We start from the raw sequence: 25,355 nt of genomic DNA, 5'->3' as shown, positions 1-25,355 counted from the left end.
AAGTCTTGGTGTTAATTTCTTTGTATCAACACAGGCGTCCAAAGTGGAGCTTTTTTTTTTCTGTTGGCAGAATAGATTTCACGGTAATTTCACACTACATCGCCCGTTAGTGTTGTACTTGGCTCCAGCTGTGTGGAATGTACATTTGGAGCATGTTTGATTTAGACTTGATGTGGAAGACTCATCATATAAGTCTGCATACACTTTTAACGGGCTTTTATCATTACTGTGGCAACTGGGAAGTGTGTGTTTGTGCTAACACACTCAATTCTGCTTACTTAGGGCTTAAGCTTGTCACTTAGTGCTGAGTCTTAATTAAATTAACCATTAATCAGTCAAGGAATCATATTCAGTAACAATATGGTCCTGGGAGGAAGTTAACCCAAAATAGTTGTTTGTTTGATCATGAATGTATAACGATAAGAATTATAAATATTAAATAGTAACAAAGTAAAGGAAAAATACAAAATAAAGAAAAAGTTAGATAATAACAAGTATCCCAAAATTCCATCCATTATTTTCAGAAGTAAGTTTACAAAAAATATGTGAAATAAAAATGCAAAAAACAATCAAGTTACTGTGGTAATGTTAAGATGATAAATAAACAAATTAAATTATTTATTTTTACAGGACTGCAATAATTTAGATTATTGTACAATCTACTGTATAGTATCTGAATTGCAAATAAACTACAGATTATTATAGTAAAATTGGTACATTTTAAAATGAATACATCAAATTGAAATGAAATAAAAACTGGGGATCTTCACGGGCCTGTTCTTAAAAATAGCTCAGTTTGTCAGTGTTCGTGGCAAGTGAAAATGCGATACTGTGATTTTTCTATGAAAGTTGTAGACATTTGGAAATGTAAACACTTGCAGAGATTTATAGAAACAAAGTTTTATGTATTGGTATTTATTCCTTTCCTACCTTGTGAGATGAGAAGTCATTAACATTTCAGAAGCGTGTATCAAACTGGTAGCCCTTTGCATGAAGTGCCAAAGAAGTAACTCTAATTTTTAACATTTCCAGGCCACTTTTTCCTTCCAAAATACGTTTTAGTCTGCTTTTGCTTCACTGCCACTCCCCCCACCCATTCGCACCCACATAGGATATACAACGTGTCTGTCAGCGGGGTGGCCATTGATAGTAGGGGCCTCAACAAAACCGCCACTTAGCCTAGCGCTGGGCTAGCACAAAGGGCCCAGGTCAGAGGTTGCTTGGTAGGCAGGAGCTCCCCACACTCTTTTGTACTCAACCTCTCTCTTTCTCGCTTGTTGGAATTTTCGACCATCTCCAACCCCCTTCTTTTTTTTTCTTTTTTCTTTGCAGGTCTTCTGGGCTCATTGTCTGAACGGCCTCTTCCATTCCGTCATCCTCTTCTGGTTCCCTCTCAAAGCCTTCCAGCACGGTGAGCAGCTCCCGGAGATTCACGATGAGGAGGGAGCGCAGTCAGCGTCGCATACTTTGTCTTAATTAGCGCTTTCTGCATGCGTCCACTGGTCAATTGCTAACATGTGTGTCCTGTCCTCCAGTCACAACGGGACACGCACTTTATATTGTGTTAGCACCACTTCTTCATTCCAATAGCCTACATTTAAACGAGGCTATGGGGAATTATTTTAGAGTCAAATACAGTGGAACCTCTGAAGTAGAAAGCTCCAGAAAGTTTTCTGCAAAATATGCCTCAAAAGTCAGCAGATGTTGTCTGACTTCACGGAAAAATGCAGACGTTAGCGTAAATAGCATGTAGCTAAAGTCACAATGGCTAAAGCTGCTGTTTTCCAAAAACACTCACAAGGAGCTAAACTGTTAGAAATTGTGTGTATGCTTCCAGCTGAGTTAGGGAAGGTGGGAAAAAGCCAGGTGACCATTTATTGCAAGCATCAAAATCACAATGTTAATAACCACCTAAAATGTATGACTGTAGTAATTCTCCCTGTTAATATTGCAGCCTATCATCTGACACTCCTTTCAATCTCCTCACAGATACGGTGTTTGGCAATGGAAGAACTCCTGACTATCTCCTTTTAGGAAACATGGTTTACACAGTAAGTAAGCACCCATCACGCAGACACACAAACATCTGACGTGTCTACAAGGACATTTTATGTGTATAAGTAAGCGTGTGTATTCATGTTGTTATTTGTGTCTCCGCAGTTTGTGGTCATCACAGTTTGCCTTAAAGCGGGCCTGGAAACCTCATCGTGGACTATGGTAGATATGAGTCGTATGATCTGCGTTGTTACAAGTATATTGTCATAAATTGCCGCATAAAATGTCCTCATAAAATTACATAATTCTAAACTTTTATTTGTATCAGAACATGTCTTTTTTTTGTGTGAAAATATTTTTTCCTCTGTGCTAATACTATCAATAATTAATGTGACTGTTTTTTCTCTCAGCATTCACACTAAAATGGAGAGCATTCCAAATTGCATTGCAACATACCAAAATTTATGTTAGCGTGGCTCACCAACGCTGTCATTTGATGTTTGCAGTTCAGTCACATCGCCATCTGGGGCAGCATTTGCCTGTGGGTGGTGTTCTTCGTCATCTACTCGTCCCTGTGGCCCCTCATCCCTCTGGCCCCCGACATGTCGGGCGAGGTAAGCGTACGCGCTCACACACCTGCATTACCTCACAAGTGACTCCGTGCGGCAGACGCTCGCGAGCGCACCTTCGTAAGGAGAACCAGAGACTCGGAGCCTGTCAGACCTCCGACTTGCGTTGCATAATGACTTAATTGGGCCAATTAGGAGGCTGTTTGTGTTACGCCGGCCTCCCTGCGCGCTGAGTATCCGCAGGTGACGTTGAGACAGCGAGGCAGTCTGGTACCAAAACAAATCGAGGTGAGGCGAGTAGCGCTTGTTTCGCAGGAAGCAGATGACCCTGAAACTGTTTGCTTTTAAAAAGTTTTTTTTTTTTTTTTACTGTTTTTGTTTTGTGGCCTTTTGCATTTTCTGTCTCTGGGCCACAACGGCAAGTGATGTTTCCCAGCACATTCTGAGTTCTCGTCATCATAAAGTACCAAAATCCTGGCAGGAAGTTGATATACATGCACAGACTTCTTTGGCGTGTGCTGTTTATGACCTGGTGTGTTAAAAAAACTTTAATATTTTTTCCTTGCCGTGTTTACACATAGCTTATGCCAAATGTTGCTAAAAGCTTATACTGGAGAGAAATATATAGATTTTTTTTCACTCAAATGCAGTGGCGTATTAGGGCCATGTACAGTATAATTTTTTCTTTACTTTTTTTCCAGAGTGGGGGTAATATTCCAAGAAAAAAACTCACAAATTTGCCACTTTAAACTCAAACTAAACTTTACTATCACTTCCTGATCCCTTATCAGCTGACCAACACTAACCAATCAGAAGCTAGCATACTTAAGGTAAATGCAAGTGAATGACGGAGAGCAGCAGATTCGATACATCAACTTAGCTACTTGTACAAAAAAAATACCAAAATGTATTAATGTGTAAATAATAAATCTGGAAACATAAATATACATTTTAACTAATTAAATTAAATGCTTTGTCGCTGGCCGTACCCAACGCTTCAAAGAGCGAATGCTTAACATCATATGATTAATGTCTGCTAAAGCAATTACTATCTCCTTATTTGTATGCTGCGTGTATTTCTTGTAAATTTCTGAGTTTTTTTTCTCGCAAATCTGCTGCTTTATAAACTCGCAAATTTGCCACTTTATAAAGTCACAAATTTGTGAGTTTTTTTCTCAGATTATAGCCCCCATCCTCTAAAAAATATATATATTTATACGTGGCCCTAATACTCGTAAATGCAGAGGCAGGTGTGGCTTTTTTTTTTTTTAAACCCAACATCTTGATTTAAAATTAAAACAAAATCAAATTGGCTATTATGGAAAAAAATGGCGAGAATTTTGTAGCAACTACACTAATTGTTAATAATGCCATCTCCACATAAAGTAAGGTAGTCATCATCAATATGTAATATGGTAAGTCACCACACTCGAATCCACTTAAGAAATATTTGCTGGTCACACGAGCAAGGAGCTGCGTGTGTGCTCGTGTTGACTCGATCATATTCCTTGCTCTGTGCTTTCATCCGCGTCCCGCAGCACTCCACTGAACACACTAATGTTGTCCTGTGACATGTTGGTAACCTTACACAACAGATGACTCCCCCCCCTCCCTCCTCTCATGTATGCGCCCCAACTCGGTATCATCAAACAAGCGCACATCTTTCTTTCTTTGTATGAAACCTGAGACGGCATCACAGAGAAGAGCGTGCTTAAGACCTGACGCAGGAACACACAATCTTTCACAAAGACCTTCGCCCCCTACCAAACCCCCCTCCTAACTCGACGTCAACTTCAATCTGTACATCTTCGGCCCTTGCCTCTGTCTCCCTTCCTCGACTACTTGTTGCGTCAGCATGTTTTTCCCCAGCTCTTTGTCTTACCCCCGCCTTGGTCGAAAACAGCCCCAGGGCACCAGAACTCTGCTCTCCTCTTTTTCATCCTCCATGTGGTGTCATGGTAACACATTCATCAATGTCAGGCGTAATATTTTTGCTCTTGACAGGCCAGGTGCAGAATCCATCCATCTCAATCACATACACATACCTCAAATGTTGGATGTTGATATTAAACGAGAGACTGAATGCTAAATGCTTGACGATGAACTGAAATGCTCCAAAGAAAAGAAATGTTGCTTATATCTCTTCATTTTTAGATTTAATGTAAAGATGTGGGACATTTGGGAATATCATAAATAGTTTCCGGACATGTCTTGAATTTTCAAGTTGGTTTTGGATGTCTGAATGGGTTGAGAAATATTGCAGGAGAAAAAAATGGTTTTGGTGCAGAATCATTTGTGTGACTGCTTTCCATCACCTAAATGTCACTGGAGTTCATCATTGTGGTTTTAGTTTAGCACCGCATCATACCGAGCACGGTTCCTAATATTTGTCCCTCTCATCTAGTTTAATCAAAACTTCTTCTTTTTTTTTTGTTACTATCCTTCAAAAATAATCACCTGTCATCCAGCAACGGTTTCCCCAAAAAACAGCACTTCCTGTTTGACTCTCCACTACTCAATTATTTCATTTTGATGTAGTTGTTTATTGACAAAGTACAAGTCTTATACGCTAAAGAAGAAGAAAATAACATTACATTTAAGATAATTTAATGGCATAAGAATATTATTAGGCAATAATTATCTGATGAGGATGATGGTGCTGTGTCTTTGACAAGTTGAACCTTGGGAGTATAGTTTACTACATTGTGTTTATTTAGTGTATCAATTTCGTCATTTGTAGCTGTAAAAATAAATACATCATACCTAGTTTTGACAGTGGTAAGGCATCAATTGTGAGTAGAGCTGAGTTGAACAGAGTAGGTAGCATGCATGTCTGAGTGATCAGTTGGTTACTTTCCCGCCATTGAAACTTAACGAGATCAACATTCCAAATCATTTTCCGTGTGAATTGCAATTGAAATGCTCTCAGTGGCCTTAATGTTGTCGTCTGCATGTTTTTGGAATGTGAATTCAAAACATTCCCTGCTGCATCTACTGTTATTTACGACTTCTTATCTCTGTATGGTGTTGTTTCCACGCTTCTGCTTCAGTGGCGGTTGCATCGTTAGATTCTTCTCAGACTGCACAATGAATAACAGACTACAAAGTACAGTTTGAGTGACAAAACCCGTCTTGGTCTTGTCCAAACACTGCAAATCACACTGCTGACTTTCAAGTGTTGAAGGCTTGTGTGTATGTTGTTGGTTAAAACATGCAGAGAAGATGGACGAGTTGAGCAAGAAGTTCTCTGTTTGCTTTCCCTGCTGGAGCTCTTTTGTGGCGTTATTGGCAGATTTGTCTGCGCCGGTGTTGTTTTAGGGGCCGGCCCGTGTCGACGAGGCTGTCAATGGCGTGTTGAAAAAGGAGGAGGGACTTTGTTTTCACTATTTTTTTTTTTTTACGTCACTGTTATTTGCTGTCCGTTCATCATCACAGGCGTTGAATTTGATGGTGCAGAAGCCATTCAACTCTGCTTGGAGCCAGCATGTGCGCAAAGGCAGCGACCCCCAACCATTTCGTGCCACACTTTGGTTTCACATGAAGCAATTTTGTTAGACCAGTAGAAGAAAATAAAAACAAATGTCAAAATTAAATAAGAACCCTTCTAATGCCACATTATGGTCCCCATTATTAAAATCCACTCACCTCATGTTACTAAAAATGATTCCTTGGGATACATACAGCTCCAAATCTTAATTAATTAATTGATTAATCAGACTGAATTAATTAATTTTCACACAATTTTTTTGGGGCACTTCTGTGCTCTCAACTTTGTGGGAACAGCTTGGGCAAAAACAATCCACACCATTCAGTCTTGTTTATTATTTTGTCCTAAAAATATGGCCTCCCCCCTCCGGTCCCACAGGACCCCTTTCGCCCCATCAAGCTCCCGAGGGCCACCCCTGCTATGAGGCGTCACTCAGGCTCGCTGAAGACACATGTTTGTTGTTGCTTTGTTTGCATTCTTTTAAGGTTTATTTAGGTAAACTTGTCTTGTGGTTTCTGTTCATTACCACTCTGGAACTTAAACGCATAAAAACATGAACATAGACTACTATTTTTAATACACTTTTTTTCTCAAGAAATATATCATTAATCTGAAATGCATTCTAGACATAATTGAATTGGTTAAAAAAAAAAAAAACATGAACATTTTGGGTGGCCTGAAAGTTCTGAACGGCTGTGTATACAGTACACAAATAAATAATAAACACAATTAAAAATGACTTATAGACCCAAAAAAAAGGCCTGTTATTTTGGGAACGCATGATATAATCTAATGATTTTTTTTTATTTTTACTTTTCATATTCTAAACTCTTGATTTATTTTTCAAAAGACTCGCCGGACAACTTAAACGCCGTCATTAAACTGTGACAAAAACTGGATGAACATGAAAATAATTAAAGCAACTTATAAGAAAAACAGGCAAAAATTTCCACCCGTTTGTCTGTAATTTCGCCGTCTAATTTGTGTCCCGTCGCCTTGTTGCATGGTCGTGTGGCCGAGCCGCACAGAAAAGCTCCATTCATCTGTATCTGCCATGCGTAGGGGGGAAAGACATTTTTTCATTTCCTGTCATTTGGGGTTTCCTCCAGGCGCCGTGTTTTGTCACGCATCAAAGTCAATTTGCAGCTAATGGCCGGCAGATTAGCTCATTTGAGCCAAACGCGCCGCTTTGATACTTTTGACACTGATGGCGGTGTCTGTGTGTGTGTGCGTGCGTGTGTGTGTGCGTGTGTGTGTGTGCACGTGTGTGTGTATGTATGCATCCTGGGGGCCCTCTTGTGTGTCACGTTACAGGAAGGACACAGCTGAGGGGGCCCCGGCAGTTTGAACAAGTGGCACATCACAATGCGAGCGGCACAGAGTTGTGCACTTTGACACGCAATGACAGAACGTTTCAATGCAAGCTGCCCAAAGTAAACAAGGTCTTGCACAGAAAGCTGAAAGATTCATGCCCCCCCACCCCCCCACAAGCCTCCTCCAAAACCCCCCTATTACAATGAACCCCCCCCCAAAAACTCCTGAATCTCCTCAATCACTTGTGGATTTTAAATGAAAACACCCCAGAAGCTGTGTCTTAAAATGTTAGCTAATTTCCTGACATGGTAAGTGAGGAAAGATCATGTCCACCTTTGTAGATTATTGACTTTTTTTTTTTTTTATTAAGAGCTCAGTATTGTTCATTCGGTAATATCATCATCATTGCTCTCTTTTTTTTAATTTTTTTAAAATATTATTTTGAATGTGTATGTGCGTGCGTGCGTGTGAGTGTGTGTGTATTCGTTAGTTCACCAAAAACCTATTAAAAAATCCCATACCGTTCACCTAAACCGAACACCGCCGTCAGGAGACCCGAGGAAGGACCAAAGAAAAGAAAGGAAAGTGAAATCCAGCACCGACCAGACACCACCCACCGGATTATTGACTTAACGCTGAATTCAATTCATAAATGTCGTTTCAAAAGTAAAACATTGGTAGCTAGACTGTGTTGTTAGGGCAACACTCTCTATTACTCTTGTCACTTTGATGGCACACTCTCTGCCTTAGAATATGGAACATTTTCATTTGGATTGAAGTCTTAAAGGAGGCATTTTATGATAAATTGATTTTATAATTGCTTATATACAAATGAAGTGGAACCTTATTTTTTTTTTAGGAACCTCTAATTAAAGGACAAATTGTGGGATGGGCTCATCCTTTAGAGACTATTATCTATTGATTGACGTAATTTTTCCGTAGCCTAAAAATTCCCACTACAGTACAGAATTATTAATATTTAATATAAATCAATCTAAAATAAAAATCTTGAAACCGTTTAAAATGTTTGGAAGTTCACCCAAGCGACATCAGCTAACATTCATGGGCCACGATGTTGGTGCTTCCTTTTTTCACCTCTGTTAATAGATGCTATAGATGGGGGCTTCACAAAAAACAACTGTGTAGTTTACCAAAAATAGAATTGTTGAGAGACTCTACACCGCTCACTTTAATAAAAACAACAGCCATAGCTATAAATAGGTCAAATATGACACGTTCCTTTCAAATTGCGTACTTCTGGTGGATGCTAAGCTAACATATCGTCACTGAAAAAAACGTATGTCCTTTTTTTTGGGGGGGGGGGGGGGGGTTGAGATGTCTGCATTCAGTTTCATCCCATAAACATAAAAATAAAAAAATAAAAAATTATGATTTTTTTTTTTTTTTTTATGCAAACATTGCGGCCACATCTGTCCGTACATTGTTTTGATCGGACAGTCGCCCTAACATAGTCGCTACATTTCTGTGCTTTTTAGCCTGCTCTTGTCTACTGTAAAGTAAACACGCTGTCTGTTGATGCCGCCACCTACTGGTGTTATAGTGAACTGCAGCCAATTCTGGAAATGATAGACTTGAAAAGTACTGTCTAAAGGGTTTTGAGTGGACTGGACACTATTTTCTGTCTGTTGAGTATGGGGTCCGTTGGTTCCAGGTCCGTCAAATAGAGATTTATTTTAAAATACAGATCATCAATCTCCATAATTTCAAGAAGGGACCGCTTTATTTACCGGTAAAAAGAGGAGCGAATTCCATGAAATGGCGGCCTGCTGGATGTGCTTGCATGAAGCGTATCATTAAAAAGCCTCTCGGATTCAGCCGAAAGAGACACCTCAATCCCTCACAGGTACTTCCTCCACCTGGGAGGCCCGAGGGGGCTGCGTGAGTCCAGACAAAAGCATGGTATCATTTAGTCACGCTGGATTAGGACACTTATTTGGCTCCAACTGCTCTCAGCGTTTCCACAACACGACTGTTTGTTTTGTCATGTATGCTTCTCATTAAGAGCCACTGAAGAGGATGATGAAGGCTGGCTGTTATCAGGTGTTGCTTCCTTCTAAGAGCTCTTGCACTTATCTGATGATGGGCTGCTAAGGTCCGTATTGTCTTACACTCACCTGTGTGTGTGTGTGTGTGTGTGTGTGCGTGTCAGGCGGAGATGATGTTTTCTTCGGGGGTCTTCTGGACGGGCCTGGTCTTCATCCCCATTACCTCGCTGGTCTTTGACGTGGCCTACAAAGTGTGAGTCTCCTCTCTCTCTCTCATCTCTACACTTAAAGAAATTCCTCCTGAATCTCCTCCTATCACCACTTTCATGTTCGGGCTTCCATGGACATTCTGTGTTTTTCCTGCAGTCAACATCTGGCCTGAATTAAAGTCTCGTCGTTGTAATTTTTTGCACCGTTGTGTATGTGTGTGCGTGTGTCAATGTTGTCTGGTTAAAGGGTGAAGAAAGTGTTTTTCAAGACGCTGGTGGATGAGGTGCAGGAGCTGGAGGCGTTATCCAAAGATCCCGGGGCTGTAGTGCACGGGAAAAGGTACGCAACGGGCTCACCTTTACATCTCTTTACTTTGCAGAAACAGAAAACAACTGAACACAACGGTCACACAAACACTTTTAGTTAAAGGCTTAACCTACTTCCTTCTCTCGTAGGCAATGAACATCTGCCTTTTTGTTTATAATAAAAAGAAAGAAAGGCATTAGATGTGTTCATAACTGTTCTGTGGACATAATACATCGATTTCATGTTTCTTTTTCTTTTTTTAGATACTTAAAACTCCTTTTCACACAAAAAAAATTAAATATGATTTTCTTTTATGTTGTCATGTTGTACGTACTATTAATGTGGCAGGTGACGTGCGGTGAATCTAAAACTTGGCTTCACACTAATCAATATGTGTAGAGAATAGTAATATATATAGTATTTTCTACTAACCTATACTGGGCCTTGTTTGTTTTGCACCCGCAGCACCTTTTGCTGGCAATGCTGCTTAATCACTTTTATAATAAACATTTGGATTCAAGATCTTTACTTGCAGTTGAGTTTTAGAGTGTTTAAGTATTCATGTTTCTTTAAATATTTGTAAGCATTTACACCCTAGTTTTTTTATTATTATTATTGAAATTAATCAATTTCAATGTCTTATTCGCATCTGAAATGTACGCAGCGAGCAAATGAATAATTCAAGTTACAAAAGAAATGATGGAGTCGAACCTAAACCAAAATATATTCTAAGCTTTGGATTTACAAGTTCCCATAAATGGGTGCCACTTGTAGGTTGCTTTGCTTTCACTTTTCTGTCCAGTTCAACCCAAACCAGCTCAATTGGGTTCAAGTCAGAAGAGTGTGCTTATTTTGAATAAATCTGAAATGGACATTATTTTTAAGTTTTGGGTAACTTAACATGATTTTGTTTTGTTTTTTACTTCTGGTAGATCAACACTTGACTTCGTACAATTTCAGGCTTGAAATGCTTGACCTTCAATTTAAAAAAAGGGAAAAATTCAAACAATGTTCATTGCCATCCCTGCCATATTACTTGGATAGGTTTTTCACAATAGAAATGTATTTTAATAAAAGGGTTAACCATATATTAGCCCTTAAGATATATCATCACACACACAAAACCTAAAACATTTTCATGCAAAAGGGCAATTTATTGTGGTTTATAAATAAAAATCATAATAACAATAAACTATTCCAAATATCAATAGTAAAAAAAAAATATTTTAAATACACAGTAGTACATACTATTAACAAAAAATAAATAGATAAATAAATTATATATATATATATATATATATATATATGTATTTAAAGTGTGTTGAAATATAAAGTAGAATAACAATTAAATGAAACATAATTAAGACACTCTATGAATCAACTTACTAATGCCATAAAAATAAGACTTGATCAGAGGCACATGAAGACATGCGAAATGTTTTTCTAGAAAAAAAAGAAAAAAGGAAAGGCTTGGCTCAAGAATGATTGAGTTGTGCAAGCTGTCCCTGTTCCAAAGCAATCAGCGGAATCCAGTAGAACTCTTCAAATTGCACTTAAATCCATAGAGTTTGATTGCTCTTTAATCCACCTCTTTTGACTGTAATATCAGCAATCATGTCATTTGAAAAATGCTGATTGTCATCATTTGAGCGGTGCAATGCTTTGATACAATGCCAGTGTATTGGAATAGCTTGGAGGTGGGGTGGGGGGGGGTGCAGCTGTCTGGGCTGCGAGGCCTGCAGCGACCATTAGCATGAAGCAGATCCGTGTGAGATCTCCTGCTGGCTGAAAGTGATCCCTCGGCCTGGCCGCTGTCCCAGACCCGCGCACACACACATGCAAAAACATGTGTAACATACACATAAAAAAAACAGACACACATCCAAGTATGAGCGGCCAAACATTTGTTAGCTTTACATGAATTCCTTCACCGCTTTCCTGCTGCTTCACATATTTGCCGCGCTTTGTGTCTCGGCCACTTTGTCTCCCTACGTGGAGCCGGAGCCAGCAGGTAGAGGTGCTTGATGAATGCCTCGTTAAATCGGCCTGTGGCTCTCAGCATGCGCGTAACACACTGGCTGACTGTGTGTGCTTGTGTGCGTGTGTGCGTGTGTGTGTGTCTCTGGTGTGTTTATGTGCAGCTTGACGGAGAGGGCCCAGCTTCTGAAAAACGTCTTCAAGAAGAGCACTGTGAATCTGTACCGCTCCGAGTCCATGCAGCAGAACCTGCTACGTGAGTTACTTTTTCTCGTATCACTTCCTTTCTCATGGCGCAGCAAAGTCGGCTACACACATACTGATTTTTTTCCCCCATCTAAAAATGACAGACTCCACACAAAATGAGGCATGTGTGTGCTCACTGCTCTTTTAGTGTGTAGTTTTCTCAAGATGGCCAACCATGTATCCATCGACAATGCCCCAAACCAGTTGTCAGTTGTAGTACCAAGACTGACCTATGTGGGGCAGTGTTGTGACAAAAGGCATCCAGACTGCCGGAATATTGTGCCACTCGACTCTTTGATGTCCCGGGCCATCGCTTGGTTGATTTTGATTTATTTTGGTTTATGTTGTGAGCCAAAGTTTTGAAGGACGAACAAGCTTCACATACACAGCCGCTTGAGTGTCGTGGGGGGAAAACAAAGATACTAAAGTACTGTAATGCCCTCGCGTGTGGGCAAGGAGAGTCACAGTCACCCACGCGCTTTCGTTGCTGCTGGAGGCCACCACTCACGCCCAGACGCTCATCAATTAACCCATGGCCACGCCCCTTAAAGGCATGCATCCAACACTTTATGTTGCCAGTTTACTTCCTTACTTTCTCTTTTGTTGCGTTTTACGGAAGAACCTCGGTTAAAACGGACTTGTACGAAAATCAAAGCAATATTTCCAATAGAAAATTATGGAAACACAAGTAATCAGTTCCAGACTCCCAAAATTATGAGAAAAATAATACATACAGAAATAAATAGAAATATCTAACAAAACGGATAAATGAATATTAAACCTCACTATGACCTTTATTGAAGACTCTTGCTGGCATTTGAAAGACGGCCAGTATTTAGCTTATTGCTTCTTTTTTTTTCTAAGAGTATAAATTAGGGCTTATGAAAACCCATGTTCCACTGTATGATGTTTTCATATTGCACAGTGCTATTTATATTAAAAAAGAAACAAAAGAAACCAGACTTTATATTCGGTATTCAACCCCCAGTTTTCCATTACTACCTTTCTTCTTCCGCCTCATTGTAGCTTTTACAGGTTAGCAAAAGGCAGGCGTCACGTTGGCAGAGGTGGCAAATCCAGGTCCAGAAAGTAAAAACCCTGCCACAGTTTGGCTTTAGCCCCAGGTGGTAGCTAGCTAGCTTCCACGTTGCTCGTTTAACTGCCAGGGAGCTAGCTAGATAGCTAGCTAGCATCAGGGGCTAAAGCCAAATTGTGGCGGGGTTTTTACTTGCTGGACCTGAATTTGCCGTCTGTGCACGTTGGCAAGCGTGGGTTTGATTTTCTTTGTGTGTTTGTTGTGTTGTCTCCTTTGTTTGCTGATTTTGTTTCTGTTTGTCTCATAGGTGGGGATGAGACACTTGTCGTGTGATTGTTTCAGTTACTCAAACCTCACCTTTTAAAGCCTCCGTCCTCTACCTTCGTAGCTCCTCAATAGACCAATAGTCGTTCCTCCTCCCTCCTTTTTTCTCAGGCTGATTTTTCCTTCTCTCTCGTGTGCCTGCTGTGTCCTCAATTAACAAGAGCGTCGTAATTTGTGAAATGACGAAATGTTGCGTTGTTATCCTCCCCCCACGATGCACTCACCACAGCGCGCTCCTTTGAGTTGGCCCGCAGGTACTGAGCGGCTCTTTTGACATGTGAAGGTGAGACTGTATGAAGCATTAGCTTAGGTAACGCTTAGACTACTGTTGTAGTTGTTTTTTTTTAATGCCTTTAAAACACTGTTAAGGTGTATAATCATTGTTTATCACTGTGGTGAATTTCATGAGGAGAAGCACTCAATTCACATTTGACGTGCGAATGCTAAATTTAAGTTGGCTTAGCATTAGCTTGGCTCTGCTCAAAGTCCACACAAAATGCCCCAAAATTAAAAATCAAACACTCCAATTATTTGTGAGTGAACTCTTAACATTGTTGATGGGTATATTTAATAACCTATTGTGGTGTTGTACTCATTTTTATCTTGATAACTTGAGGTTGGCCGAGAGCTAATGGCTAATAGCTTAGCATAGTAGCAGAGTGTGTCATCTTCTCATGAAACTTATTTGAAGGCTTCTTGGTTATGGAGTTACTTTTATCGTGTGTCAAAATTAAATACATAAAAAGTCGAGTTTTCTTTGGATACTCCAGCTTGCTCCTGCAATTTGAAAAATTATGTATTTTATGTAAATTAAGATCAATAAAGACTTATAGACTACCTCTTGTCTATAAGTGACATGGAAATGTATAGAAAATGTATTAAAAAAAACTTTTTTATTCATTTGATTTTGGCACAAGAACAAAAAGCCTCCATACTTGTTTATTTTGTCATTTGAAGTCATTTTTGTTGAATCGATTTGATTCCATTCGACAGACGGCTACGCCTTTTCCCAAGACGAGAACGGAGTGGTGTCACAGTCGGAGGTGATCCGAGCGTACGACACCACCAAGCAGAGGAGCAGAGAGTGGTGAGCGACGGCCATTCCCAAGCCGCAAGAGCTCTTCCCGCTTTCTTCTTTCTTGGAATTTTCGGGACTCTTGACATGACCGCAGACAGACGAGAATGGGATCATGTATTCTTTTGCGAAAGGGAACAGATGAATTGTGTTCTATTATCGAGCACGGTGCTTTTTTTTCCCCGCAAAACTGAGCGAAGCGTCTCCTTTTTCTTCAGTTAACGGGGGAAACTAACGGTTGTTAGCGCGAAACCAAAACGACTAAAATCATTGCGGCCATTTAAAACTGTTAAACGTGAAATTGAACAATCCTTGGAGCCAATATTTGAAGTGGCGTCAGATTGCCAAAGAGCAGTCGTAAATACAATCTTCCAAGTACTCGTGAATTCGGAAAACACGCCGTGAGCACCACTTTTTCCTTTGAATTTTCCTTTATTAATTTACTTTTTAAATGCACTAAAGATAACGTGTCGTGTGTAAAAGCCTTACATTTGCATCATGCCTTCACAAGACAAATCCTTTTTCGTTCTTCACGTAATGTAGACACTGTGCCTGCTTTTAGTTTGTGGCCTGGTCGGGTTTCCACATTTTTTGACTCCAACCCCCCTGATGGACGAGAGCATTCCACACGTCACAATCACACAAGGTGCCTACGTTTCCATCCCGGAGGAACCAGCTCGCGTCACAGATAGCTGTCGAGGCACACGTACGCAGAAAAAAAACAAAAACAAAAAATAGATATCTCTAGATATTCCTGACAGTGGTGATAGTGTTTCCCTGACAACGGAGATTTGAACCCTTCCGACATAAGTGCCATTAGCTTCAAAGAGAGAGAAATATTACCCGGGAAACTCCACGCCAGTATCAAAACAACCTTGTCCCTATAGTTATTCTTTTGTGGATTTGTATTTTTATATTTGGAGATGTACACATTTTGCATTGACTGGCTTTGTAAAACCGATCGTCTGCAACTTTTGTCCACCCACCGCCGGGGACGGAGCGAATCAGGACACCGAGCTTTCTTAAACGTCTCGTTCTGTAACCTTAATATTGTTACTGCTTGATTTATTTATAATTGGACTTAATACTTCATGTCTGTGCGATGGCTTTCTTCTCCCTATGGGAGATATGACTTCTGACTGTGGGTGTGCGTGTGTTGGGTTGATGCCTGCATGTGCATGTGGTGTGTGATGCGCGTGAGTGTTTGTGTTACCTACTGTGTTAAAACCTTTGTGTGCACTGCATGTCTGTCTTCCACGAAGGAATATTAGAGCGGCGCTGAAAAGAAGAAACGTGCAGTTACAAAGAGCAAGTCGTAATGTTACAGTAAAGATATATTTTTGTTGTAATTTTGTTTTTTTTTATTGTAATGTTGCAAAAATACATTTCTGACCCAAGTATTTTTTCTAGAGAGAGAGAAAAAAAGATGCTTTGTTCCCAAAGTGGTATTGCTTTTGAGGAGGAAAAAAAAAGTTGTAACGTTACATAATAAAGTTTTCTTTATAAAAAATATTAATAATACTACAACAAGACTTATTTGTAACTATACAGAATAAGGATGTCACAGGAAAACATTTTTAATGTTGCGAGAAAGTAAAGTCAGATATTGCATGAAAAAGTGATGAATATTGTGAAAATAAAGTCGAAATTTTTCCAGAATGCGGTTGTGGTAATCACGGGAATAAAGTCGTAACATGGTGTGAAAATAGTCACAAGAATAAAAGGGTATTAATGAGAGAATTCCAAAATTCTCCAAATTCTTTATGGTAAAAATGACCTTTTCCTTGTTGTAATGATACTTGTCAAATTATTATTATTATATACATTATTTTATTTTTATTTTATTATTTTGGGGGGGGGGGGGGGTGCTCTCTCAAAATAACTATATTCTTGTACAAAAAAATGAAAGAATTCCAAAATTCCCCAAATTCTTTTTTGTAAAAATGACCATTTCCTTGTAATGATACTTGCCGAATTACTTTTTTTTTGTGTGTAAATTTTAGCAACGGTTTTTTTCCTCCCCAATATAACCATTTCATTGTTGTAATGATATTAGCACAAAAAAATCTGTAAATTATAACACGTTTTTTTCTCCTAAATAAGAAAGAATCTGCTTGTTTAATGGCATAAAATTGCAATATAACTTTTCTCTTCTAAATATTCGGACAGTCAAAACATTTCAAAATGTTTTATCAAAATCGCGATTCCAATCGAGTACAATTTTTGCCGTGATTCCCTTAAAATGAGGATTTTATTTTCGTACTGTTTCTTTTCAGCGCGGCCCTAACGCTTCTTTGTAAGATTGCGAGTTATTTTCTCCTGGTGTGTTTCTTAAGTACGAATGTTTGTTTGTCCGTATATTCAATGTGTGTGCGCGCGTTGACGCTAGCCCATACGTCGTCCACGTGCACGAGCTCAGCTTTAGCTCCGATGTCCTCTTGTGTGCTGATGCATGGCCCGTGTGCGCGTGGGATTGTTTGTCGACTTTTTGACGTTTCGACTGGAGATGTCGCACAACGCACTCTCGATGTACGGTAACTTTTTTTTTTTTTTCTGTCGTGGTTACTGTCCCGTTTTGGGTTTAACGATGTTTGTGACTCGCTTCACCGGAAAAGCTTGAATAGCTTTGAAGTTGTCAAATGTACTTTGAATGTGGACGTTGTTGTCACCGTTTTGTTTTGTTTTTAATCTAAGTTGTGCGCTGCATGAGTGGATAACACAAACCTGTACCACTTCACTTTACAAAATGAAAAAAAAACTTGATTTAACTTTTTTTTTCTCGTCATTTTGGATTTCATGATTGTTGTGCATGTCGGGACTGCAAATGTATAAATGTTGTCTTTTACGGTCCGCGGAGGACGACTGAAATAAACTTTACATTCATGGAGGAACAAATGGCAACTCTTCCGCTTTTGTTTTGTTTTGGAGTTGTTGGTTTTTTTGTTATTACGTAAGTGCACTGTGGTGACAGGCAGGATATTCAGGACTAAACAGGAAAAGGCGGACGGTGTTTACGGACCCTCCCGTGCTTGGGGACGGCCCCGAATATTTACGTTACACTAATAAACATGGATATCTCGTTTCAAAGTCCACTTATATTTCATGTTTTAGTAAATGAGTAGAAATGTTTGCTTTGTTTTTCACGCTAATGCCACTTTTGCACCCTTTTGTCCTCTCTGTGATGACTCAAATGCTTTAGGTCAGCCATTCGTTATTGCTTATGTGGGTCATGTTTGTTAAAAAAAAAAAAATCGATATTCTGAACTCTTAAAAAATATTGTTTTTTTTTTAAATACAGTCAGCCTCTACATACCCATCGTTGATTTGTATATTCATGTTTATTTATTTTATTTTTTTAATTCAAATTTCTGTTTAATATTTTTTGGCAGGATTTCCCACCCCAATTTTCCCTTTTATTTTTTTATTTTATTTTTTGTGTGGGAAATGTATATCTCATGTTTATCAGCGGTTTTGTTTGTTTTTTAAGAGTTTTATAAAATATAAACCAAAAAAATCCATCCCGCCACCCCGTGCATTTCAGTTGCTTACGTAGATTTTTCCTACTGTATTTGCAAGTCCCGGACCCTATTCACTTAATTGTATTTGAACCCCTTTTTTGTGGAAAACACCTTCAGAACCAACTAGAATAGAAATTGGACAGAATTTTTTTCCAGAAGAGCACACGCAGTTACAATAGGGAAAAAGACCAGATTTTAATTTCCTGAAGGTGTAATGCCTCGCAATACTTTTTCCTGCAGGTTAACCCCCCCCCCCCCCCCACCAAAAGACGAGTCAACGGGTTTAAAAAAGGGTCATGAGAAACATGTATTTTGCAATAAAAGCACAACACCATACAGAAGAGCAAAATGACAAGAATAAACAAGACCTGACAAGCGGAATGTGACAAATGCTCACGATGGAAGCCGTCGACGTGCCAAAGGAAGACGACCCTGATTGCCGACCCTTCCACATTCAGATAAACCAGTACGCGAGTCTTTTTCTTTCCAGGTCCAGTCGCTACCTGTCGATGCAACCTCAGCCCCTTCCACTCGAGGAGCTATGCCGCTTTGACGCCGCTTTGACGCCGCGGGCCGTGCCACGCTCGTTGAACACTGACAATGACGAATCTGAGAGCCGCATTCCTGCTGTGAAGTCACACAGGTAGGGCGCCTCGAACGCTCTGGTTTCTTGCGTGGATGACAGATCCATTCAGGTCTTTTAAAAACAGGGGTTCTCAAAACTTTTTGGATCCGGGGTCGCGTTAAATTGAGGTAAAAAGAGGAATCTCAAGAGAATAGACATATTTTGAAGAGATGATGATCAAGTCGTAATATTAAAGGGAAGAAAGATTTCCTCGCTACTTTAATGTTCTGGAAAGGGTCTCTGTTATTTTCGAGGAGAAATACGTAAGAATATGCAAAGAATTATCAAATAAATGGTAGCAAAGCACTACTTTTCTATTAGACATAGCTATGGCCTAAATGAAGCTTCTACTCTTACTTCAACATAGTTCTTTGGCACCAAGATGGCGCTATCAGGACTTTATGAGACAGGCAGAGGTGGCAAATCCAGGTCCAAAAAGTAAAAACCCTGCCACCATTTGGCTTTAGCCCCAGGTGCTAGCTAGCTCCCGTGGTGCTCGTTTACCTGCTAGGGAGCTAGCTAGCTAGCACCAATGGCTAAACTGTGGCAGGGTTTTTACTTTCTGGACCTGGATTTGTCACCTCTGTAGACAGGAAGTGAGAGAGACTGAGCCTGTGACTTTTTTCCTCTAGAGATTTCAGATTTATTTGTCACAGGAGTAACGATGCCCTTTTTTTTAAACAAAATAGCAGAGCTTGGGGACCACAGAATGAGAACCACTGCATTAAAAGATCTGTAAGTGAAGTGACTTTCTTCAAGATTGTCAAAAAAATGTAAATATGCTGGTTCAGAACCTTTTATCAATCATCTACCTAGATTGCCAAGAGTATTTATTGTTAAAACAGTCCGTACAAAACAGTCAAGGTCTCTATGTACATTATAAAATACAAAAAGTGCATAGGTGGCTCATCCTGGTAGGCTGAAGCCCCGCCAAAGAGATCCAGTCTGAAAGCAGCACTCGTCAACTCTGTCCAAAATCGGCGAATCCCTTAGCCGAAGCGAACGCATCAGTCTGCATGGGGAAGAAGTACTGCTGGGGTAGAAGGAAGGCGGTGCCCTGCGAGGGCTGCTGGAGGGGCAGCTGCACGTGAGCATGCTGGAGACCCCCCGACGCCGGAGGGGACGTGTATGGCGGCGGCAAAGGCGGGGCCAAAGTCTGATGCGATTGAGTCGGAGTGGAGGCCGGGGTGGAGATGGCGGCCGACACCAGGCAACCGTGCTGCTGTTGCCCCCCGATGGAGAACCTCCGCATGGAGCTGCCGCCCCCCGCCGAGCTGGAGCTGGTGGTGGCTGTGCTGGACTGCCTCGACGGGGCGCGGAGGCTGGGCGGCGCCGCCGTGAGGATCATGGGGATGGTCTCGCCCTGGCAGCTGCGCAGTGAGAAGCGGATGGGCTGCTGGGCGGGCTGCTTGGGCCGCAGGCAGGTGCAGCAGTAGACGGCCACCAGGGAGCCCACCACCACGAAGGCCACGAACATGCTGCCCACCAGGAGGAAGGGCATGTAGACGGGCTCTGGGAACGAAGATGAGGAAAGAAGTTCATGTTATGTCAGATATTTTGAAGACATCGTTTTGTGGCCTCGTTTGAATGCGTGTAATCGAAAATCCTAAAATATTCAGGCTCTGAACGTACACTAATCTTAAAACGTTTGTGATATTGGCGTCGTGTCACGTCAGACCATGGAACTAGAGCTGGTTTTAAAAAAAAGTTTGCCTGAAACAGTTTCCCTACCTCTGGAACTACCGTGGAAATGCCTAGCGCTAAGCTATCACACGCCACAACAGCTAGCTAAAAGCTGCGGCTAGATAGCTAGCTCGGCTAAACGCTTATGGAGCTGCTCCTATATGTCACTGAACCTCACCTTCACGGCACTTCTGACAAGTATTGTTACACTAAAGGAGATTGAGGAGCTAAGAATGTGATGCATCTAGCAAAAAAAAAAAAAACATGAGAAGTTGGAGAAGCCATGCTAACCGCTAAGCTAACATGAAATTATCACATACATCAAAAGAGCTGACTTATAGACTTAAACATTTAAGTGTGAAGAACCACAATTGTTAGCTGTAAAGCAGTATTACATTCAATCTGATTGTTTCTGCAGTATTCCTATTTAGTCGTTTTTCCCAATATCTTTAAACTTATTGTTGCCCCCTAGTGAGTGCAGACGCACATTACAGCACATGTTCAATTATCATGTCTCATCTCTTTCTCCACAGGTAGACATGCTTGAACAACACAAACAGTTCAAGTTACACTTAACTGAGTGTGTGCACTCGTTGGGAGGAAATCACAAGAGTGTTTATTTATTTTGTTAAGGAATAAAAAAAGAAAAGAAAAGGAAATTGTATGAGCTCACGTTCAGGCCATTCCACACGCCCGCTTGCCCGTGGCTGCGTGATCCGTTTGGGAAATTTGAAACGGATAAAGCTCTCAAGAGGACCACTGTTAACTTTTCACAAGCCACAATGACTTCATGTAACACTTTGAAATGTTTCAAGAGGGCCAGCAGAGTGACTTCAACGCTCTCTTATGTCATCTCGTCGAAAGTTTTAATGCAGCATTTATATTAGCGTCACAACTCGGCCTTAAAAACAAACACCGTTAAAGCTTGAATTTGACTAATAACGTGTTTTCAACATAAAAAGGAGGAAAATGTAGCATGCAATAAGCCACAGCTTGGAGTTGGTCATCTATATCAGGCAAATGTAAACACTAAAATACGATTTATTACCATATTTTTTGAGAAAATATTAAATATGTGAAAAGAGCTAAAAAGCACTTTATTGAATAAGACACAGCTGAAGGCATCAATGACGCAATGTCATTTTGTGTTGCCCATCACCTATTTTATGATTTCATCTAACAACTACTAAAAAGCAAGATATATCAGATTTAACGCAAACTCCATATTGCCGAATGTACGGCTTTTGTGCCTGTCGCATTCAGTTTTGCCTGAAAATCAATAACTTATGTTGGAAACTATGTTAAACGTGCATTAGAATGCCAGCAACAAGGGGCAAATGTATTCTCAAATAAGAAACATCTTGATGTAATTGGCTCGTCCTCATAAATGGGAACATTTCACAACAATTGGACAAGATGTTTTTCAAAAGTTGCTATTTTTGTGGGTTGTGGCGTCAATTTAAGCTGAAAACCTTGTAGGCAATGTTGAGCTGGAAATAGAACAACTCTAAATATAAAGTCACCTAAAATTGGAGCTGAGGTCATGGACTCAATCTCCGTTAGGTAATTTTAGTCATCTTATTTGTTGTGCTGTTGAGAAAAAAAAAGTTGTTTTTGGAAACCTAACTTGTGTGGGAAACATTAAAACCTCTGCAATGACTCAAAAATATACATTAAAATGTCACCTAAAAGTGAGTGACGTGTATATTTGATGTTGATGTGACGGCAAATAGTTCCAAATGACTATTTTGTAGGTTGTTTATCAGCTCATTTATTCCATTTAGGCAGAAAACCACAAGGCAAAAATGTTTGGAAAATGTAAAGAGTCAAATTATTCTTAAATATGCAAACAAGACATGTCACCTAAAAGAGGAATTAAAGTCATGTGTATTTCCAGCATGCATTTTTTTTTGGGGGGGGGGGGGGGTTGTAACTGTTGTGACATCCTCTTTTTTAAGAGGACCAATCACATCAAATGAAGCCTTATATTCCAGAATAATTCCCTAATTTAGTAACATTTTAAAGTATTTTTAGCTTAGTTTGTAGTTAGTTTTCCTACAGAACAGAAACACAACATCAAGCAGTAGTTCCGTAAATCTACATTTAAAGCGCGGCCCTGCGACATCTCAGCCAGCCACTAGGGGGCGATTGCAAGCTTAATGCTTCATTAAACTACCTACATAACACACGAGATGCCAGCCTTTTTTTCGGTTCGCCCTTGGAAAATTGTCAAATTAATGGTTACTTACTTAATTTATTGTTTAACAATCCTCCATTGATTTAAAAGTTTCAGTTTGCACAGAAAAGTGTGTACTTATTATTTGTTCAAAAGTAGTGCGCTAACATGCTAATAATCGTGATGACAATATTGATTAATAATTATCGTGATCATCATTTTTGACCAGAATCGAGCTGCCCTAGTTTGGGCTGAAAGATTTAGAAATTAATCTCATCATGATATAGGCTATATATTTTTACACTGAATTGATCTATACTTTTTTAAATGTATTTTTTATAAAAATTTGCAGCCCCTTGGTGGTTTGAAAATTGCACTTTACTCCACTGTGATGTCGACTATTATTTTGGTCCTAAAATGTCCGGCGGGCCGGCTATATAACCACTGCCTTAACCGTCACCATATGCATTGTTTGTCACAAACTGCCGCACATGTGCTGCTGGTGCACCGATACGTACGCGCTGCATACTCGGTGTTGTCGGCGGCCGGCCGGTCGTTGGTGCATCCGTCCTGCTCCAAGCGCGCGTCCGCGGCAGCGCAGCAGTAACGCAACGCGCACGAGCCGCAGCACACGGTGGCGTCGGCCGTGTCGAAGTCCTCCGGACACTGGAACCCGTCGTGGTAGTTGCCGTTGGCGTCCAGCCAGCCGTGGCAGTACTCCCCCTGCGCGTCCGAGATCCGCAGATTCCACGTGAGGTAACCGAGCAAGAGGCAGCTCAGCAGGCGCACCATCCCGGCGAGGAGGCTGCTGATGGCGATGATGGTGGTCTTCGAAACTCCGTCCAACTTTTCATCAAGTCGTCCTGTTTCCATCCAAAGCCGCGAGTCCTGCGTTTAACCGAGCGGATGAACAAAGGGCGTCACTTCGGGAAACGTCTCGGCGATTGTCAGTCGTCTCCGCTTGCTTCATCCCTCTTCCTCTGGCGGAGCTCCGCTGCCGACTGAGCTTGACTCGAGTCGGACCCCTGCGTCCTCCCGGGCTCCACGTTTTGTTGGCCGGCCGTGACGTCATTACCCATCACGCGCACGGAGTGACGCCCTCAGACGCGCAATATAGTGGAGTAGCTCTTTTTTTCTTTTCTTTTTAAAGGGAGAGTGATATAAAGTTGTATGGCTACGCAGCGAATTCTGTAGTGTTTAATTGAGTTAAAAATCTAGTGTTAATTATTTTTGAGTTACTGGGTGTTGATTTGGGTGTTATTTGAACACTCAAAGTGAAGAAAAAGCTCTTACGGGTGGTGTTATTTCAGCGAGTCAAACTCATTGACTCCAGGCTGAGTTACCTTATGCATTCGGGCTCTTTTCTCATTTACCCAAGTCGTGCTCGTAGTGTACTTATTAGTGTATTTGCCTCCCAAGTGCTAGAATAGGTTCGAATCCCACTGTCTCCATTTGGGTTGGAAAATACAAACTTGTCAAGAAGTAACACTAAAACTGCGAAATTAACACAAAAAGGAATGAAAATAACACTTAGCGGTTAAAAGTGACAACAAAACTGTGAGAAATTAATACTAAAAAATGAAAGGACATAACACTTTTAAGAGTTAAAAAAATAACACTGACAGGTGAAAGTAGATAACACTTTAAAGAGAAAAAAGTTCCCTTTTATGTGTCAAATAATAACACTATGGGTGTTGTAATTTCACTCTACCAATGAGTTTAAATGTTTTACTCTTTTGGAAGTGTAAAATTAACTTGGAACTGGTGAGAACTATATCAACTCAGGGAAAGTGTTACATTTAACACTAATGGGAGTTAAATTTACACTTCCGATTTTACAGTGTACTTGTGTGTGTGTGTCTTTAACAGCAACCGGTTTTCCTCAAATTGCAGTTCATTCCAAACAGCCATCAAATTACAATTGTTAAAGATAATCAATATATATATTATTTATCAATTATAATATTTAACCCTCAAAAAAAGTGTGAATAGCTGATTCAGCATGTGAATGATGAGTAAAATGTATTGTCTGATTGACTTATCTGATTTTGTGGCGCATTACCCGTTTCAGGGTGCACTGACTCATTAAAGCCCAAAAATGTTTTGGGTTTTGTTTGTTTCCCTAATGGCCAGCCCATTTTGGGGCTTTCGTCTTTCTACTTAGGTCTTTTTTCGGTTGGCGTTATCTGTGGCGGTTGAAAGAATCCGATTTTGTCAAGTTAAGGAGAAATGACAAATATTTGTTTTCAAATGTAGAGAATAAAGTCAAACATTGGTAAAATGTAGATACCTGAAAAAAATCTAAGTAAAATATTTTTATTGCGTTACTTCACATCACTGCTAACTAGTAATGTGGGCAAATTTTCGCCTTTTTTAAGAGGAAAATTTGAATCTATGTATTATTTACACTTGTTACACACTCACTTATAATTTAACAAGTGTATTTTTTTCAAAGATAATAATGCTCTGTTTTGAGTGTCTCATTTAAAATGGTTATCGTTTGGTTGTAGAGTTTCTAATATGGAAACACAGCTTTCGTGGCTTTGAAATGGCCGGATTTAGGCATAACTCCAGGATTTTCCTCTCCCCTGATGCTAAAGGGGGGGCTTGACCAATACATGAGGGGAGAATGAGCCCCCCTAGCCCCGCCTTCGCACCATCCCTGGCTTACTCACTGCTCTCTTTAGTAGACTTATTTCGGAATATACTTGCAAAAATATTGATTTAAGATTGAGTGTGTGATATAATGACGCCATTAGGTAAAGTCTAAGGGTTGAAAAACAAGTGTCCCACTATTCGACGCCATTT

General features: G+C 40.3%; 2 protein-coding genes across 5 annotated transcripts in view; one reads left to right on the top strand and one right to left on the bottom strand.

The window, feature by feature from the left end:
- The window catches only part of atp8a1 (ATPase phospholipid transporting 8A1), a 90,681-nt gene extending 73,241 nt beyond the window's left edge, over positions 1-17,440 (top strand). For 3 of the 4 annotated variants that reach the window (XM_086084186.1, XM_086084188.1, XM_086084187.1), the window contains 8 exons: positions 1,333-1,411; positions 1,990-2,051; positions 2,161-2,217; positions 2,502-2,609; positions 9,536-9,624; positions 9,828-9,920; positions 12,029-12,120; positions 14,464-17,440. In XM_086084186.1, coding sequence (XP_085940312.1) covers positions 1,333-1,411; positions 1,990-2,051; positions 2,161-2,217; positions 2,502-2,609; positions 9,536-9,624; positions 9,828-9,920; positions 12,029-12,120; positions 14,464-14,561 — 678 coding nt within the window. In that variant the 3' untranslated portion in view covers positions 14,562-17,440. Of the gene's footprint in view, positions 1-1,332; positions 1,412-1,989; positions 2,052-2,160; positions 2,218-2,501; positions 2,610-9,535; positions 9,625-9,827; positions 9,921-12,028; positions 12,121-13,699; positions 13,754-14,463 lie in introns of all 4 variants that reach the window. The other variant, XM_086084189.1, reaches the window with a different exon arrangement.
- A 917-nt stretch (positions 17,441-18,357) lies between these two features.
- shisa3 (shisa family member 3) lies at positions 18,358-24,455 on the bottom strand. Its single transcript, XM_086085117.1, has 2 exons — positions 23,066-24,455; positions 18,358-20,200 (listed from the first exon to the last, which is right to left on the bottom strand). Exons 1-2 carry the CDS (start codon positions 23,418-23,420, stop codon positions 19,650-19,652), a joined length of 906 nt encoding a protein of 301 aa, XP_085941243.1. The 5' UTR covers positions 23,421-24,455; the 3' UTR covers positions 18,358-19,649.
- Positions 24,456-25,355: the final 900 nt, after the last annotated feature.

This window comes from Leptonotus elevatus, chromosome 9 (genome assembly GCF_054856555.1).
Source record: "Leptonotus elevatus isolate MCC_2025b chromosome 9, RoL_Lele_1.0, whole genome shotgun sequence".
In the NCBI taxonomy this organism is placed as follows: domain Eukaryota; kingdom Metazoa; phylum Chordata; class Actinopteri; order Syngnathiformes; family Syngnathidae; genus Leptonotus; species Leptonotus elevatus.
The sequence above is the reverse complement of the archived record's forward strand: the minus strand, read 5'-3'. Positions and strand labels throughout refer to the sequence as shown.

Bases quoted from the DNA above. Each gene is read 5' to 3' on its own strand.
- shisa3 (XM_086085117.1), bottom strand. From the start codon at position 23,420: ATGGAAACAGGACGACTTGATGAAAAGTTGGACGGAGTTTCGAAGACC. The intron at 20,201-23,065 runs GTACGTATCGGT...CTTCGTTCCCAG, and splicing joins CAACACCGAGTATGCAGCGC to AGCCCGTCTACATGCCCTTC.